The following is a 20322-nucleotide window of genomic DNA, read 5'->3' as shown; positions in this document are numbered from 1 at the left end:
AATGACTATGAGCGCCGACATTAGCGCCGTGTCTACGGGACTTGTTTCGTAAAAAGGACTTTAGGTAAAGTTGTAACTGTCACAGTAAAATTGTAAATACCGTTCGATCCGATCTCGCGAGTTTATAATCTCGCGAGATTGTGAACTGTCGATAGATTGTGAACTCCATACATACTCCTAAGAACCGAAACTTGAGTGGTTCAGAAACCAGATTGGGTACTTTTTCATTTGTGAACGTACCCACAAATGAAATAATGAATAGTTAAAAAAAACTAAAAAAACACGCTTGATACCCATATCATGGGGGTGGATTTCAAACAGCCAGTCCGCCATATTGGATTTGTAATGACGTTTTTTAGCTAGTCTATACTAATATTATAAAGAGGTAAAGTTTGTAAGTTTGTAACAATTCTTTGAAATGGGGTAATCTTCGGAACTACTGGTCCGATTTTAAAAATTCTTTCACCAGTAGAATGCTACGTTATAGGGGAGTGCTATAGGCTATATTTTATATTTCTGTCATATATAACTACTGAGTTATCGCGGGTTTTCTCTTACAGGCGGGACCGAAAAACTTACTTATTCGCATGCGCTGCCTCAACCATTGCGTATAACTGAAATAAATGTATGGAGGCTTTTTGAACCTTTAAAAGTTCTACAAAAAAGTCCGCGACACCATATATCTATCTATATCTATACTTCTATACTAATATTATAAAGAGGTAAAGTTTGTAAGTTTGTCACATTTTTTAAATGGGGTAATCTTCGGAACTACTGGTCCGATTTTAAAAATTCTTTCACCAGTAGAATGCTACATTATCGGGGAGTGCTATAGGCTATATTTTATATTGGTATCACATATATTAGCCGAGTTATCACAGTTTTTATCATACAGGTCGGCCTGAAAATCCTCTTAAACAGACTTATTCGCAAGCGCTGCCTTAACTATTGTGTAAAATTGAAATTAATGTATGGAGACTTTATGTATCTTTAAAAGTTCTACAAAAAAGTCCGCGACACCATATATCTATCTTCTATATATTAGCAGATATAGTACCTTTTGTGTTTTAAAAATTATTAATTTTATATACCTAGGTTTACGTCATTATTTATACAACTAAACTTTAATCCTTATTAAAATTAATTATTTAATAATCACAAGGATATTATGGAGATAAGATTTGCCCTTTACAGTATGTTAATTACTTAAATAGTTTCGGAGATAATACAAAATTTCTAAAAGACGCACATATTCCGCTATATGACGCCCGGCGCTTTCATTTACGTAGTTCCCGTTCCCGTGTGAATATGGGGATCAAACATAGCCTATGACACTCGCAAATAACGTAGCTTTCTATTGGTAAAACAATTTTCCAAATCGGTCCAGTAGATCCAGAGATTACCTCCTACAACCACACGAACTTTACCTCTTTATATTATTAGCATAGAAGTCTCTATTTCCCTTGGTCATCGCACCACTCTCGAAGGGCTGGACCGATTTTGCTAAGGGTAGGAGTAAGATAGAGAAGTTATAGGGTAGGGTAGGGTACGGGTAGGGAAGCGTAGGAGTAGTGTAGGGGTAGGGTAGGGGTAGAGGTAGGGTAGGGGTAGGGTAGAGGTATGGGTAGGATAGGGAAGTGGTAGGGTAGGGGTAGGATAGGCGTGAGATAGGAGTACGGGTGGGATAGGGTTAGGAAAGGGATAGGGTACGGGGAGGGTAGGGGTAGGATTGGGGTAGGGTGTAGGTAAGGTAGGGGTAGGTTTGAGGTAGGGTAGGGGTAGGGTAATCACAAGGATATTATAGAGATAAGATTTGCCCTTTACAATATGTTAATTAGTTATATAGTTTCGGAGATAATACAAAATTTCTGAAAGTCGCAGAAATGCCGCTATATGACGCCCCGCGGTTTCAATTACGTGGTTCCCGTTCCCGCGTGAATATGAGGACCAAACATAGCCTATGACACTCGCAAATAATGTAGCTTTCTATTGATAAAAGAATTTTCCAAATCGGTCCAGTAGATCCAGAGATTACCCCCGACAACCACACAAACTTTATCTCTTTGTAGTATTAGCATAGAAGTCGCTTGGGAAATTATAGTCTTTTGGTCATTGCACCACGCACAAAAGGTTGGACCAATTTTGCTGAGGGTAGGGATAGGATAGGGGTAGGGAAGGGGTAGGATAGAGGTAGGGTAGGGGTAATTTAGGGAAAGTGTAGGTTAGGGTAAGGATAAGGTAGGGGTAGTGTAGGGTAGGGGCAAGCTAGAGGTAGGGGAAGGATATGGAACGTATAGGGTAGAGGAGGAGTAGGATAGGGGTAGGGTAGGGTAAGGTAGGGTAGGGGTAGGGTAGGGAAGGGTTAGCGGTAGGGTAGGGGTAGGGTAGGATAGGGTATGGATAGGTTACGGGTAGGGTTAAGGTGGGGGGGAGGGTAGGGTTAGCGGTAGGGTAGGAGTAAGGCAGGAGTAGGGTAGGGTTGGGTAATTTTACGAGCAGGGTAAGGTAGAGGTAGATAAGTTCACATCAATTTTTACGCGGACGAAGTCGCGGGCGTCCGCTAGTTATGTATAACAGTCATCAGAACTCGGAGCGTATGTAAAATTTCTTCCTAATCGAAGACCGGGAAGTGAGTTTATAGTGAGTAAGGAATTAAGATTTTTAAGATTTTCTTACATACATAGTTAGTTACAAGTGAAGCTTCTACAATCTACCGAATAATAACACGTTAAATTGTAAGCAGTATGTTGCGGTTCACAATCTCACGAGGTAGATTATAAACGGTATTTACAATTTGACGATGACTTACTTAACCTAACTATGTATTCGTATACAAGATGTCCGCCGGCTGCTGTTCTGCAGATGAGAGTTGCAACTCGCGCTATTACATTTGTTGAATACAATATTGTTAACAGAAAAAATGTGTATTATTTTGAATCCTAGCGATGTTTTTTTAACGACTTGATTATGTTTTACTGGATGCCCTCGACTCCGTTCTCGTGAAACATAATTTTTACTCCACCTTCTGCTCCTAAGTACGAGTTATCTCTTTTACCTAATTTTAATCCAAAACGGTTCAGCAGTTTAGCCGAGAAAAGGTAACAGAGTGACGTCTCTCTTTCAAATGTTAGCAGCAAACAAAGATGGGAGGGAATAAAAATCACGAATAATCTAAATCATGGATAAACTTTTAAGCGACTTGAGCGTGTCGCGTGTATAAAGTACCTATTGTCCATTTATTAGATGGTATTTAGTAGGATGAAAAGGTAAACGAAAACAACAGTAATTAATGCAATGGCGATTATATTATTCTCAGAATTAAATTAAATAATAATAATAATTAATATATATAATAATATAATGTATATAAACATGACTCACTTAACAACAAAACTTTCAAAGTATTTACAAACGTGGAATTTTCTTACGAACTACGAGTCGCCGCCAACGAGTGCGACGTGCGGCGCACACGGCGCACACGGCGCACACGGCGCGTCGAGCGCGTACACCCACGTCACGCGCCAATAGCGACCGGACCGGAAATATTGTTCTCTTTCATTGCGATTGGACGAAAAACAGCGATATTTTCGATGTGCCGCTATTTGCTACACGAGTGCTGTCATCAAATTGACAAGTCAGCACCGAGACGGCGGTCCGCGTTGCAGAACGGATCCGAGCAACTGCGCTCGACGCGAACTGTACGCTGCGACACGACAAGCGTACAGTGTTCCGCAGACCGATGTCGCGGCGGGGCGATGTGTGCGGTGGCAGGTGACGCTGCGGGCACACGGCGTGTCCACGTTATTGTAATGAATAGTAAACATATTGGTCATGCGTGGTTATGAAGTACATTACTAGTTGCATACCACTATTTACTAGCGCGCAGGACAGTGCCGTGTTTATTCATTCTCTAACTTGAAACGTCCGTCGGCTCTGTTCGTGTGGCCGGCGTCAGTGTACGTTGCTTGTAAAGTCTCACTCTGGTTACTCTGTGGCCGCGCGCTGTACCTACGGGCGGTTGTGAAGGACGTTTCACGCCAAAAATACGTCACACTGTAGCAGTCCCTGCACCGGCTGTAGCTGCCGACGGTGAGCTGTTCCAGTCGATGTCTACTTATTCTATCATAATATATAATCACATGTTTACAAGTTCAGTTTGACTCGGGTCGGCCGTACGCGCTACCGACTTCTACACCTTGTATCTATCAATACAGGTTTGTTGTAAAATGAATGCGCGATTAGGATAAATTATTTGTAACATTTATCAAAATTTTATTCAAAATATGTTTAGCAAATGGGCGCCAACTGTCGTTTCGCTCGCGAGAGTAGCTCTGGAAATAAACTTTACGCTCCTCGCGAGTAGTGTCGACAGCCGCAAATATAGACAATTACAATTACATGTTACAATTGCACGTTACAGATTGCCAATTACATGATACACTATATACATAGATTATTGGAACAAAGCTACAAACCGAATTTAATTATGTATATAAAAGCATTGCCCAATACTAACACTTTTATAACACGTCGACGTAGCTGTCTGTCGTGTTGTTTAAAATCTCATTGCAAAGCAACAACGTCTATATTTCAGTTTAATTCCTAAAGTACGATACAATAAAATATTATGCTCGAATACATTTTGCCGACGAGACGTATAAAAGTGTTAAAATTGTAACTAACCTAAAGTAAAAACGCCAACTAATCGCGCGCCCGACTGAGCGGACGCGACAACAACAAATGACACGACAACATAAATACAATAATGCTTTGCACTGTGTGTTTGTTAGGAATAAGTCAATTCATCTATCTATCACCTACGGTACTATACAATTGTTCACTAACTTGCCGACATATCACAATATACAGAGGGTAAGACGCCCCGGACGAGCGCCGCAGTGAATGCGCCGCACGGTAGCGACGGGCTACGTTCCACTAAGCGATCACGACGATGAAGCTCATGAGACGAAACGTTTTCGAACGAAATGAATTTGGAGCGAAATGCGCGTTCATGTAAATAATACAAAATGGCGACATATGAACGGCTAAAACTATTATATATCATTGACAATTTTTTGACGTGATAAATTGATGAACGTCCGCTGCACGCACGACTAACGCTCCGCCTGAGACAATTATTCATGATATACTCACAGGTACGATCGGCTAAACGTTGAGTATGCAATGTTTCGTAGATCAGTAAATAATATCCGTTGCGAGCATTGAGTGAGCGAAGTTAATGACGTCATGAGTGACGTTTACGCCGCGACCGACCGCGGGTAGTATTTTGAACATTATGATCGTTTAATGGAATGTAGCCTTCGCGTGCGACAACGCGGAAACACGCTGCGGCGGTGAAGCGGGTACACACTCGCGACGAGCGGCGCCGGGAGTGAGTGTGTAGCCGCCTCGATTGCGTCGTAGAAAAACAAATGTTATTTAGGGCAAACAAAAAATAGTATTTTAGCAATCCCAACGGGCGCGTCGGAATGTATACTTGCATTCTAAATATATACATACAACAAAAAATATATACAGAAGAACTAGTGTTATGTGAAAACGTCCGATTCTTTATTGCAGCACTTTCGTAATAAATAAAAGTCTATTTGTAGTAGAGATACAAAACCGAGCAGATCGATAAACCTCCTCACATTATTATTTATATAAATGACGAGCAGCGAGTCAGTCGCACGACGCACGACGCACGACGCACGCTGCCAGCGCGACACTAGCGTCGTACGCTAACAATGTGAATAATTCATTTCAATTAATGACTTTTTCAATATAACAATTCTTTATTTATCAACTTTAGTCAGTTGGTTTTTTAATTGAAGTCTTTTCAACCATAATTAAGAAACCAACTATCTTTATTTATGTTTTAATCTTCGGTGTTCGCTCACTCGGTTGCCTTGAAAATTGTTATCAAACTAGATCGGCAGTTAGAGGTTTTACATTCAAGATAATCTACGAAATATTACTTTTGTACCGGTCAATAAAGTTACAATGTAAACCGTGCTAACGCCAACTCGGCTAGCTCAAATGGCCGACTACTGTGCGAATGACGCGCGATGACATCGTTGACGAGTTAGCTGGCTATTTAGTTGGCCGAGTTAGTTGGTCAGTCAACACACATCAGTACACCCAGTGAACATGGCAGCGAGCGACGTGCGACGTGCGACGTGCGACAGTCGGCGCGACGCGCGGCGCACTCTATGCTAATAGATAGCCTCTACACTTTGTTTTCAAGTCGTTTAGACATAACAAAACATATAAACCTATAACACAATGGACTCGACGTTCCTCGTGTAACAGTAACGGGTTCTGCAGGACGATGTACCACCTGTCACTGTCTCACTACACTGACAAAGTCATTCAACACAAGGACAACAAAGTCCACTGGCGCGCCGCGCGCCGGCAAAGAGGAACTCCCTGTCACTAGCGGTGAGATATATTACAAGTCATCGAACTAAAAACGTACCAAAGTACGCTTAAATGTATTTCCTAATTTATACATCGAGTTAATAAAATGATAAACGTTGCGGCGCGCGTGCGGGGCGCGGATCACCACCACGAGAAGAAGGGCGACTTGTGCTGGAAGCGCTGCTGGAACGAGTCGAAGAAACGCGACGATGTGGTGCCGCTCTTGGACCTGCGACAAAGACATGCATTCGTTTACATCTGATCGAGTGAGTGCGCAGTGGCAGTGGCAGTGGCAGGCGCAGGGCGCAGACGCACCTCTCCACGACGACGGCGGGCATCTGCACGAGCTGCACGGGGCTCTTGTTGTCCTTCAGCGCCTGCGTCAGGTTGAGCAGCTGCCCGCGCAGCACCGACATCTGGCGCTCGAACAGGCTCTTGTCGAAGCCCTTGTCCTTCTGCGGAGCGGACAATCATCGTCAGCAGGCAACACAAACCATTGAACACTGATCTTGCGGAGATCATCAGTATACCATATATATTTACATACAGATGCGAGTGACTTTCAGTGATATCTTCGTATCCTAGCTTCACTGAGAGAGAAGCGAGTGTGCCTATTTACCGAGTGTAGCAAAAAGGCTTTTAAATAAGCTTCTTCCCTATGGGATTCTCTCTAACCCTTGTGACTAAACAAATTACAAAAATAGACGATATAATAGAAGAGTCCTCGAGTGAATGGTCTAGTCCAGTTAGTTAGTTCCAAAATCGGAAATGGCGTTTAGTTATAGATTTTCGTAAATGAAATGAAAATATTGTTGATGATAAATTCCCGCTATCTAATATTACTGACATTTTAGATTCAGGCTCAATTTATTTTACACATTTAGATTTTCAACAAGGCTATTATCAGGTGAAAGCCCAAAATATACTGCATTTTCAACAAGTACAAGACAATATCAACTAAAATGTTTACCGATGGGTCTAAAAACTTCGTGTAGTGCCTTTAGTAGTCATGTCAATTGCAATGTCAGACTTAACATTTAGTACTTGGATGATATTTTTGGAAGATCAATAACTAAAATCTTATTAATGTTTTGAAATTAAACCCAACTAAATGTCAATTCCTAAAAAATAAATTTTATATCTAGGCTATTTAGTTTCTGCTAATGGTGTTTCACCAGATCCCGAAAAAACTGTACCAATTTCTTTTAAAATCGATATCAAGGCATTGCATTGAATGAAAAAAACAAATTCTGAACTCAAAATTTAAAAAAAGGCCGCCATTTTGAAGTTTATAATTGCATCGATTTCTTTCATGTTATTTGAGCATTGCATGAATGGCGAAAACAGAGTCTGAAGTAAAAATAAAAAAGGCCGCCATTTTGAAATTTCTTATTCCTGCACCGATTTATTTCAAAATCTGAATGAACAATCATTCCGAGTTATCCCAGACGATATTTATCTTATCACTAGATGATGCCGCGCGGTTTCACCCACGTGGTTCCCGTTTCCGTGGGAATACCGGGATAATATTTAGCCTATAGCCTTCCTCGATAAATGGGCTATCTAACACTGAAAGAATTTTTCAAATCGGACCAGTAGTTCCTGAGATTAGCGCGTCAATCAAACAAACAAACAAACAAACAAACAAACTCTTCAGCTTTATTATATTAGTATAGATATGGCAAGTAATGCTGGAATTCATGAGAAATCAGGGCTACACTAGCTGCAGTCATGTAAGTCGCCGATTGAAACAGATCTCTAAATACTCTAAAACAACGGCGCACGCAGATGTGGACGAGCAAGTGCGCGCACTCACCCGGAACAGCACGTGCAGCTCGTCGCACAGCTCCTGCACGAACGTCATGTCGGACAGCAGCGGCAGCACCAGCTCCCTGCGGGGCGGCACGCGGTCATACAGTTTCATTACCAAATAATAAATAATTATTGAATTAGCAAAAGTTTAGCAGTCAATTCCCTATCAAAACAAGTAAATCCTTCCAGTAGCTGATGGTTGCAACAGTTAGTATACTCTGCATTAGAATGTGCGATACCAAATATGGTTTTCATTTTATTCAAATTCACACTCGATTGCAATCTTTTTTGGCAGTAAATACAAATAACGTTAACAATATTAGCCTAAGAAAGGTGCCCGCTAACTTTGAACGTGCACGGTTCATTCAACATTTATCTCTAAGTTTCTGTGTTATTGCGTTCGCCGGAGCGGGCGCTATGGTGCAAGTGTGTGAGCGTGTGTCGCGCAAGAGCGTCACCGACTTGGTCTCCTGGCTGAAGGGGCGCTTGGCCTGCGGCAGCCAGGCCCAGTGGTAGGGGTAGGCGCGCCACGAGTCGGGGTGCTTGAAGGGGAACGCCAGCCCGTTGTCGATGGCCGCGATCCGGATCTCCGAGCCGCCCGACCACTCCTGCGAGAACGAAAAGTTATACACGTTAATAAAATTCTTCTTTCTTCTTCTGAAATTCCATCGACTGAATAGTATTTCGCAAAAATAAGTATAATTTATGATCCCAAAAAAAGTTGACCCCATATTAGTCCTATGGAAAGAAATAAATCACTTAAATCATGCGATATTTTTCAAAGCAATTTATTAGTATGTGTTAAGCAAATTAGTGATTTGTCTAAAGCATTTGACTGCGTCAATCACGAAATTTTACCGGATAAATAAGCCATAATGGTCCAGAGACATTGGACTCAATTATTTTTTACTCAGAAACAATAGGGTATCAAAAGGGTGTGCATAATCAACGTTAAAACTCAAATATTTTAATGGGTGTCCCACAGGGTACAACCTCAGGCCCTTTTTTGTTTCTAGTCTATATTAATAATGAACCACATTATATCAGCACTACATTATAAAAAGAGATGAACATAAAGTTGAAGTAAAAGGTCGAACTGCAGATGCTACCTGCGCTACGATGGGGAGAGTCGGAGGAGGCAGGAGCACTCACCGAGGGCTCCGTCATGGCGGCGTGGCGCGCGTCGGGCGCGTCGTACTGGATGAGCCAGTTGTCGTTGCCGCGGTCCGTGTTGCGGATCATGTAGTCCAGCACCACCAGCCGCTCGAACTGCAGCTGGAACCTGACACATATCGCAGGACCTTAGCAGCTACATCAATAGCACTCGTATGCTAAGTCGATGCAGCACTATATATGTCACTAGCGGACGCCCGCGACTTCGTCCGCGTAAATTTCGATGTCAACTTTTCTACTACCCCTACCCTACCCTACCCCTACCCTACCACTACCCCAACCCTACCCTACCCAACCCCTACATCTACCCTACCCCTACCCTACCCCTACCTTACCTACACCCTACCCCCATCCTACCCCTACCCTCCCCGTACCCTATCCCTTTCCTACCCCTATCCCACCCGTACCCCTATCTCACGCCTATCCTACCCTTACCCTACCGCTTCCCTATCCTACCCGTACCTCTACCCTACCACTACCCTACCTCTACCCCTACTCTACCACTACCCTAAACCCGGCCCTAAACCTACCCTACCCCTACACTTCCCCTACGCTTCCCTACCCGTACCCTACCCTACCCTGTAACTTTTCTATCTTACTCCTAACCTTAGCAAAATCGGTCCAGTTCTTCGAGAGTGGTGGTATGACCAAGAGACATAGAGACTTCTATGCTAATAATATAAAGGGTAAAGTTCGTGTGGTTGTAGGAGGTAATCTCTGGATCTACTGGACCGATTTGGAAAATTGTTTTACCAATAGAAAGCTACGTTATTTGCGAGTGTCATAGGCTATGTTTGATCCCCATATTTACACGGGAACGGGAACTACGTAAATGAAAGAACTTTAAAATGAAAAAGAGTCTTTTAGAAATTTTGTAATATCTCCGAAACTATTTAAGTAATTAACATACTGTAAAGGGCAAATCTTACCTCCATAATATCCTTGTGATTATTAAATAATTTATTTTAATAAGGATTAAAGTTTAGTTGTATAAATAATGACGTAAGTATATAAAATTAATAATTTTTAAAACACAAAAGGTACTATATCTGCTAATATATAGAAGATAGATATATGGCGTCGCGGACTTTTTTGTAGAACTTTTAAAGATACATAAAGCCTCCATACATTAATTTCAATTTTTCACAATGGTTAAGGCAGCGCATGCGAATAAGTCTGTTTAAAAGGTTTTAATCTGACCTGTATGACATAAACTGGGATAACTCGGCTAATATATATGATACCAATATAAAATATAGCCTATAGCACTCCCCGATAATGTAGCATTCTACTGGTGAAAGAATTTTTGAAATCGGACCAGTAGTTCCGAAGATTACCCCATTTAAAAAATGTGACAAACTTACAAACTTTACCTATTTATAATATTAGTTTAGATATAGTTTAGATATAGATTGCTCAACATTTTGGGATTTTGCAAATGCTAACTAACATTAGCTTGAAAATAAGTTATAAGTTTATATATCGAATCAACACTATACTCTTTACAATTTTTGTGGTTATTCCTTTATTTAAGGATGCCAAGTATTTTCGTTGACGAATATGACAAAAGAGAGTTCCGAGAAATGGACACAAAATATAACAGAGAGGCGTCCTCGAGATGAAAAAAAGCGGAAAGCAGTACAAAAGATGGCAAGGTGACGTTTAAATAAATAGGTCTAACTTGGTACAGGATAGCTCAAAACAGGACAAATGTGAAAATGCTGGAAGGGGTCTACGTGTCATGAGGACACTGAAATAACTAACTAAAACATTATTAGTATATAACATAAACTGTAAAATATTTGTCAGCAATAAAGGCTATTTACAATAAGTATTTATAAATAACTTTATTTCAACACTGCGTCGCGCATAAGTTACATAACATAATGCTCTTAGTTAGCGACTATCTGGGGGCTTACAACAGCGTTTTGCAAAACCATCATGATATAATATGTCCATCTTATTTTATGGCGTAAGTAATGGTACCTCAGTAAGTGGAACGAATTGAGTAAATGAAATGGTTGATGACGTTCAAAACCGCTGAACGATACAATCCCGTGACAAGCACAATGAACCACGCACAGGGTACGAAATGTCGAAACATTAAGGAATAGCCACGGCGGGCTACTGCGGTACTCACTTCCTCATGACGTGCGGCGGCGGCGGCTCCTGCTCGAAGCGCCGCAGCCAGTAGTCCGCGTCCTTGTAGCCCTCCACGAACACCTGGAACGATCCCACCTGCGCGCGCGCGCCCGCTGTAGCACTCGCTTCACACACTTCACACACTATTGTTACGAGTTCCTCCATTACAGGTGCTATTAACATTCATTATTTATGTTATTGTGGAGGGGGGTATCAGTGTTGGTATAAATAAGAGGGTATTTGACGACTTGAGCTCAGTTGTTTGTTAGACAGCGTAGACATCGTCACGCTGCCAGTCGCATTAGTGATTTTGTGCAATAATGGTCTGTGCTGTAACTATTGATAATGTTTTTGTGTAGTTATTATTGTTTATCATAAATTGTTCAGTGTGGGCATGCAGAACATGTCGGGCAGGGGAGGTGAGTGTTAATGCATTCTGAAAGGACACTTTAAACCTACTCTCAAGGTCACAAGTCCTGGGACCTGCTCGAGATGTTTCCTCTACCAGAAAATAATGGTACAATCAAGGTGGTTGTCTGTATTTATTGTCATCGACTGCATCATATAAGCTGTGCTTAGAGCGTCTATTTCTGTGAGAGGCGTTGGGGTCGGGGTGAATAACAGTTTTCTCTACTTGATTTTTCAAAAGTTGCTTGACACTAAATAATTATAAGGAGATTACGGTCTCCATTGTGGTCATTATTGAGGCCAAACCACGGAAAATCTGGGGCAAGTCGCAGAAGTTTATTTTGAACAGATTGATAACAACTGTTAGATATTGTCGGAGAACGGACCCTACGCAGACTGACCTTGGGCGGCAAGCCCATCCGGTTGAAGCGCAGGTTGGGGAACTGCTCCGTGATGGCGCGCTTGAGCCGCGAGCGCTCGCGGTCGATGCGCAGGTAGTTGAAGGTCTCCGACACCAGCTTCACCACCCTGGTGCTGGGCACCACGCCCAGCCCGATCTTGGCGTCCACCAGACTGGCGCCCGCCTCCGACAGGTAGCCCTGGTTGGGGATGAGGCAGGAGCGGCCGAAGCAGCAGGGGCAGCACAGCTTGTGCATCCACTTGGTCCACTTGGGGTTGAGCCGCCCGTACGGCTCCTCGTCCTTGGGCTTGAACACGCCGATGATCTTCTGCAGACGAGCAAACATTCCGTCACTCTACACCAGCAGTCTGGCCACGGGACATTTGCCGCGGCGAACGTCCCGTGGCCAGACACAGTTAAGGATATTGTGGAGCGCCATAACGGCGATCGATACCATTGGATATCCGAGATATCTGTAACCGAACCGTCAGTTTCAAATTATTTTGGATAAACCGGAGAGTATAAAATTTTATATAAATATTAAGGGTCCATGCCCTTAATATTTATATAAAATTTTATACTCTTCATGACAGACTAGCCGTCGCCTCGCGGTTTCATCCGGGTAATTCCCGCTAACGTATCACATAAAAAGTGGCGTTCGAGTGGTAAAAGAATTTTTAAAATCAGTTCACTAGATCGAGATATTATTTGCAAGTGTCATATAGGCTATATTTTATCCCCGTATTATTCTCACGGGAACGGGAACTACGCGGGAGAAATTGAGAGGCATCGGCTATAATTTCCCAAATAATTTTATATCTGCAACTATATCCGTAATCGATACATCATACAATATCCTCATCTATAGGTCATCTCCATAACATCCCTATATTCTGCATGTCTCACACAAACGCATGAACCGTTCGCACTAGCCGGCGCACGAGCCGGCTATCGTATCGGCACCAATCGTGAACCGATAACACGTTAACATGGTAAAGTAAATATAATTAAGCCGCCACCGGCCGCACCGCGCGAGTGTCGAGTTACGCCCCGACCTCGTCCGGGCGACCATGTTTTGCTCCAACACGATTTAGGTAACAAGACTCGTCTTAATATAGTTTAGTTACTCAACTCGTCGGTACATGGGTGCAGTGTACAGGTCTTCATTATAACTAGGTATGCATAGTTATGGTTCGATATTGAGGAACGTTCAATAATAACGACCTTTGTCGAAATTACAGACAATTGTTTAAATCCTCCTCAATGACATAGATGTTTGCAGACCATTGAATTAGCTTTCAGCTTCACACAGGAAGTAAGAGGAAATGTAACGGTAACTTAAGCATAAACTATAATAGGTATTTGATTTTGTTGTTTTGTCGTTTAGATGTTGTACATTGCCGGCTCCGCTCACCAGATCCCGCCTTCCGATCAGTGGTAGAGTCACTAGTCAAGTCACTACAAGCAGCCAAACCGGAAGTTACAAAAATGTTTTAAAATTTTCGAGTATACAATGGACAACCTGATAGTGCCACTTTACACTCATAGACATGTTCCCTTCACACCAACTGAGGGGGCCGGGCTCGCGCGCCCTCAACCCCGCGAAGGGGGTCGCTGTGCGCTCCGAGCGAGGCGCTGCCGCACGGACGGCAGCTCCGATGTAGCTCCAGAGCTATTCATTGTGTACCTAACCCTTCAAACTTTAGGACGTCTCGGAAGTTAGCTGCGGTTAAAGTGCCTAGACTAAATTCAAAATGCGTGAGATGACTGCGGGTGGGAGCAAAGTGCGCGCGGGGGATGAGTCGTTGCGTTGCGACGACGACGGTCGCGTAACGGCGACGGCCGATGGTCCGAGAAGTCATAATGTTTGAATCGGGCTGTACCCTGATTCACCACGACAATAGTAAAAATACAGAATCCTTTCCTATTACTGATCACGGCTTTGTCCGTGATCAGTAATAGGAAACGCCTGTGCGGGATATAAAGTTGAATAATATGCAACTCATATTATAAATGCATAAGTTTGGATGGATCACTCGATCAAATCAGCACGACTGGACCAATCTGGATTAAAAACAGCAGTTTGGAGCTCTTAAGTTCCAGCACCTAGTTTCGAATGTCTAAATAACATTATTATTTATCGTTCTGACGATCAAATATCAAAGAATAGTTCCGAGTTGCTGTGACGCTGATGTCGTCGACGTATTCAAATGAATATCAGTAGGTAGGTAGCGAGACTACGCATGTTTAAAACGCAAATGATGTCAAAGGAACGATTCGAACACAAACATTTTTATTGATTCTACGTTATCTTTGTGTGCGCCGGCAGTCGACCGGCGTTGAGTGTAGGTATTTAATGTCTAGAAGAAGACTTAGCATGTGACCAACGACGTCTCGATAGGAGAAATAGACAAATGTCGACCAATGGTAACGGAATTGTGCCAGTTCCTATATTTCCGGTCGCGCTGCTATTTCTCTTCACGAGATAGTTATGGTCGTTGGTCGCACGTTGGGTCCACTGGATGCACGCTGATGGCCTCACCCCGCCCGGGTTCTTGACGAAGTAGGAGCCGCTGGAGCCCTGGTAGATGCGCTCCGGGAAGATGCCATTGTCGATAGCCACCTCCGCCTGCCACACCAGCTCGCTGAACTGAGGGTCATCTGCGGAAGGCGCGCCGAGCGATATACTGTACACGTCTACATCATCAATACATACAAATAACATTGAAGTGTGCAACAGATGTTTCAAATTAAAAAGAAAAAAGAAAAAAAAAATTGTGCATGTGAGCATGCGCTCAAAGTTGTATATATACGGCTATACGGATCACTTTTTGCGGTAGTTTTGTAGGGACGTAACCAATATATCTATACTAATCTATACTAATATTATAAAGAGGTAAAGTTTGTAAGTTTGTAAATTGTAAGTTTGTAACATTCTTTAAATGGGGTAATCTTCGGAACTACTGGTCCGATTTCAAAAATTCTTTCACCAGTAGAATGCTACATTATCGGGGAGTGCTATATTTTATATAGGTATCATATATATTAGCCGAGTTATCACAGTTTTTGTCATACAGGTCAGACCGAAAATCCTCTTAAACAGACTTATTCGCATGCGCTGCCTTAACTATTGTGTAAAATTTAAATTAATTTATAGAGACTTTATGTATCTTTAAAAGTTCTACAAAAAAGTCCGCGACACCATATATCTATCTTCTATATATTAGCAGATATAGTACCTTTTGTGTTTTAAAAATTATTAATTTTATATACTTTGGTTTACGTCATTATTTATACAACTAAAATTTAATCCTTATCAAAATAAATTATTTAATAATCACAAGGATATTATGGAGATAAGATTTGCCCTTTACAGTATGTTAATTACTAAATAGTTTCGGAGATAATACAAAATTTCTAAAAGACGCAGAAATTCCGCTATATGACGCCCCGCGCTTTCATTTACGTAGTTCCCGTTCCCGTGTGAATATGGGGATCAAACATAGCCTATGACACTCGCAAATAACGTAGCTTTCTATTGGTAAATCAATTTTCCAAATCGGTCCAGTAGATCCAAAGATTACCTCCTACAACCACACAAACTTTACCTCTTTATATTATTAGCATAGAAGTCTCTATTTCCCTTGATCATCGCACCACTCTCGAAGGGCTGGACCGATTTTGCTAAGGGTAAAAGTAAGATAGAGAATTTATAGAGTAGGGTAGGGTACGGGTAGGGAAGCGTAGGGGTAGTGTAGTGGTAGGGTAGGGGTAGGGTAGGGGTAGAGGTAGGGTAGGGGTAGGGTAGAGGTACGGGTAGGATAGGGAAGTGGTAGGGTAGGGGTAGGATAGGCGTGTGATAGGGGTACGGGTGGGATAAGGGTAGGAAAAGGATAGGGTACGGGGAGGGTATGGGTAGGATGGGGGTAAGGTGTAGGTAAGTTAGGGGTAGGTTTGGGGTAGGGTTGGGGTAGGGTAGAGGTAGGGGTTGGGTAGGGTAGGGTTGAGGTAGTGGTAGGGTAGGGGTAGGGTAGGGTAGGGTAGGGTAGGGGTAGTAGTAAAGTTGACATCGAATTTTACGCGGACGAAGTCGCGGGTGTCCGCTAGTATAATATAAAATAATAAAAATAATAAGATATAGACTATATTTTATGTCACAAAAATGGAAAGGCCACGGGGTTTTGAGAAAACACTGAATTTCACGAGTCCACAAGATAATGATGACAATCTGTAGGCGGCGGTGTGTACGTAACAGCCTCACTGCACTTACAGCAACTACACTTGGAACTCACTGCACAACTCCTATAACATGGTACGGTTTACGTTTACTGATACAATTCTTTATCTGAATTATTTACCTTTGATATAATCCAAGTTATTTACCATTATCTATATATATACTCGTAATAATGGTGAATTAACTGTTTTAATTATAATTGATAATATTGAATAAAATTAAATATCACTCAAACAGTGAAGGTAAAGGAAACATGTTGTGAGGAAACCTGCATACCTGAGAACTTTCTCAATTCTCTGTGTGCCGATCTGTATTGAGCCAACGAATTAGCCTAATACCTATGAGCAGAATATGGATGAACATGAATGATGAATTATAATTAACTTTATTATCATCCCACAAGTGATACCTACCTATCTACTACCCTAGTTAAATACCTTGTGCACGCCACTGAGCACAGCGTATGACTTCTTTTTAAAAATATATGCTGTATAGGTAAATAAAGCCTGTATATTTTAATCTGAACAATGTAGCTTAGTTTCAGAGATTAATGAAAACAGACAATGTTATCAATAATGATTTTTGTGTTTTGTGTCTTTTTATTGCCCCTACCCAACATTTTTAGTACCTGTTATAGCTACTTTCATTCCAATCCAAATACCAAAGCAAATAACTAAAAAGCACAGATAAACTAAATAAAATTTAAAAACTACAGTTTCACTAAGTCATGTGAAATTTAATTGAACTACATTCAGTAACTGCGTGACTTCCAAAACAATAGCATGCCAGATAAGATCACTTCATTTACTTCATTAAAATTACCACAAGTGTGGACACATTACATAAACCTATTCAAATTCATGATTTTTTTGTATTCAATAGATTACTACAAAGGTCAATTGATATGATAAACTGAACATCTTAGCTTTAGTTTGGAGTTCACGCGTACTGCACACTATCAGTACTTCTACAACATAGTCTCTGTACTAATGCTCATGTAAAACTAACGCACGCATAAAACTTTCACCCTCATAGTTCCCGCTCTTGAGGGAATATGGGGTTAAATTATATTCTATGACACTAGCAAATAATGTGTCTTTCTATTGGAAAAGATATTTTTTCAAATCAGTTCAGTAGCTACAAAGAGTTGGCCTTGTTTATTCAAAGTGAGGAGGAAAATTAACCAAAGTACACAAAAGTTGTTCATTCTTAAAATACATATCAATGACTTTTTTAACAAAGGATTATAATAATTTTATTCTGGGAAATCTGTTTAGCATTGGATGATTCAATTATTTTATCAAAATAAGAATAGTATGCATACTATTTTTAAAAAGTTCAAGTTCAAAGTTCAAAATCTAAAGCCCATTTTGCCTGCCTTCTGAACCAGTAGTCTTTCATCATCATAATAGCTGATGGACGTCTACTGCAGGACATAGGTCTTTGTAGGTACTTTCAAACATCATGATCCTGAGCCACCTGCATCCAGTGAATACCTGTGACTCGCTTGATGTCTTCGGGCCAACTGGTTGGGGGTCAGTTCAGTTCAGTTCATGAATTTTGAATTTCATGTCAATTAATATTTTTATTGGCTCAGACAAATCCAAGGCAGGTAGGACAGTGTTGACAATTATATTAATTTTGACCATGAATTAAATTATTCTGCTGCTACTAAAATATGTTAATGCATATTTTATAGGCAGTACTAGCTCATGGACTGGTTGAAATTTTTTAATATTGACAAAAATGTTGATTTTGAAGATTTAGATAATTATAGTAAAAAACCTGTTGACGTTACACTGATGTGGTAGAATGTATAAGAATATTTTAAATATTAACTCTGTGTCTTGTTTCTAAACAAATTTTGATGCATTTTAGTGCAGAGAATACTGTGAAGGTCTCAAACTTGCAGGACATAGGCAACATTTCAATGAAATTATTTAATGCAATAGAGAATATATGTGTTAAAAATATTGCATATGTATGTATTATGTAGCCTAATGTAGCCTTTCTCAGATAATGGACTATTCAACTCTAATAGAATTTCTCAATTTCAATCAGTAGATTGTGTGATTAGTGCTTTCAACCAAACAAACAAACTCTTCAAGTTTATAATAGATAGATTAATCATTTCTCAAGCGTAAAGATGGGATACAAATTCATCATATAAGATGATCAAGTATAAGTTATGAATTTTTGTAGTACTAATATTAACTAATTTAACATTCATAATACATCACACACACAATAACAATACAGTTTCCAAACAAAGTTATGCGGTATCTCCTATTGTCTTTGATTTCTTTGATCTGGATTTACAAAAACCTATTGCACAAAAGATAAACTAACAAATTATTTAGACACACTCTTTTAAGGGAGTAAGGTAATGTGTATGTAGAGCATATGACTGATAAAACATTATTAATTTATGTATCCATTGATATATATGATAATATTATACTGATAATGATAGTAATGTCTGCAGGCTAATTCACTAACTTTGTTGTATGCTAGTTGACTTATATCAAATAGAGATTCCATGTAACAAATGTCATCCGGTGCTTACTGATGGATATCACACAGTAGGCAAATGACATTTTGTCAGTTGATTTGTGTTTATTTTAATGGATTGATACTAAAGACCAAAATAGTGAATAGGCAAGCTGGGCACACATACACTACACACATAGAGTAGTAAGCATTGTTTGGCTTCACACAATGCACCTCCAGACAAGCCTTTAACATCAAACAATCTTGACTTGAGCTTAGTTTTAGCACAGTATTTCATATCACACTAATTAAATTAAAGAAATCAATATCAGTATCAGCTCACTATGGAGTGCTCAGTATCATATTCACAATTGAGTTGTGATATTGATGAACTTGTAGTAGCAACACCATATGGCAGGCCTGTGCTCATCATCTGACAACTCTGCACAGTTCCATGGCTACACAAGCACTCTAACATCACTAAATTAATTAAAAAAAGCTACTCACTACACACAAAGAGTAAATCCATCAAGAAAAACTACTGAAAACTTCTGAAAACAACAGCTGTTATGCTTCACTGAAAATTGACATGATAATCTAACCTGTGCCTATGTTCAGTATCAACAGTCATGTCTATGAGAATGAAACGCTAGTCTGGTCAAAATCGTACCAAAAAGTTTACCAAATAAACAATAAAATTGAACAATGTATTACGTTTTAGTGTCAAGGTAATCGCATCTAATTATTACGTGCAATGTTAGCAGATAGCAGGCAACGATTAGTCGTCGCCGCGGAAGCCCTGCGCTCGCGGAAGACGCACAAGTGTCGCTCGAGGCGCGAGGAGTGCGAGGGTGTACCTGGGAAGTGGTTGCAAGACAGCTCCAGGTCGCCGCGGCCGCCCAGCAGCGGCTGCGACTCCCGGTTGACGCCCGGGGAATCCACGTTGCCCTCGAACCCGACCTCGGGCACTAGGCAAATATCCTCAGCGCTACTCGACAGAGATACCACGCCGTCATCGGGAGGCGGACTCGTAGAGGGGATTTTGTCGAAATCGAGATTCAACAGAGTCTCTTCCGTACTCATGAGTGTTGCTCCAAGGGTTGCCTCTATCGAACCTCATCTATTTCGTATTGTAATATTCTTTGTTTCACAATCATTTACACAAACACTTCAACTTCAATTCATTACTATTCAAAGACTAATGAACGATGAGCGATGACTGATGACAGATTTTGTTTTT

General features: G+C 40.9%; 1 protein-coding gene across 1 annotated transcript; it reads right to left on the bottom strand.

Moving 5' to 3' along the window:
• Positions 1 to 3285: 3285 nt before the first annotated feature.
• On the bottom strand, positions 3286 to 20310 carry LOC112053074 (phosphatidylinositol 4-kinase type 2-beta). Its single transcript, XM_024092354.2, has 9 exons — positions 19940 to 20310; positions 14898 to 15016; positions 12357 to 12683; positions 11546 to 11643; positions 9385 to 9514; positions 8695 to 8840; positions 8237 to 8312; positions 6736 to 6875; positions 3286 to 6649 (listed from the first exon to the last, which is right to left on the bottom strand). Exons 1-9 carry the CDS (start codon positions 20163 to 20165, stop codon positions 6562 to 6564), a joined length of 1350 nt encoding a protein of 449 aa, XP_023948122.2. The 5' UTR covers positions 20166 to 20310; the 3' UTR covers positions 3286 to 6561.
• Between the last annotated feature and the right edge of the window lie 12 nt (positions 20311 to 20322).

Source organism: Bicyclus anynana, chromosome 22, assembly GCF_947172395.1.
Source record: "Bicyclus anynana chromosome 22, ilBicAnyn1.1, whole genome shotgun sequence".
NCBI classification, from domain to species: domain Eukaryota; kingdom Metazoa; phylum Arthropoda; class Insecta; order Lepidoptera; family Nymphalidae; genus Bicyclus; species Bicyclus anynana.
The sequence above is the reverse complement of the archived record's forward strand: the minus strand, read 5'-3'. Positions and strand labels throughout refer to the sequence as shown.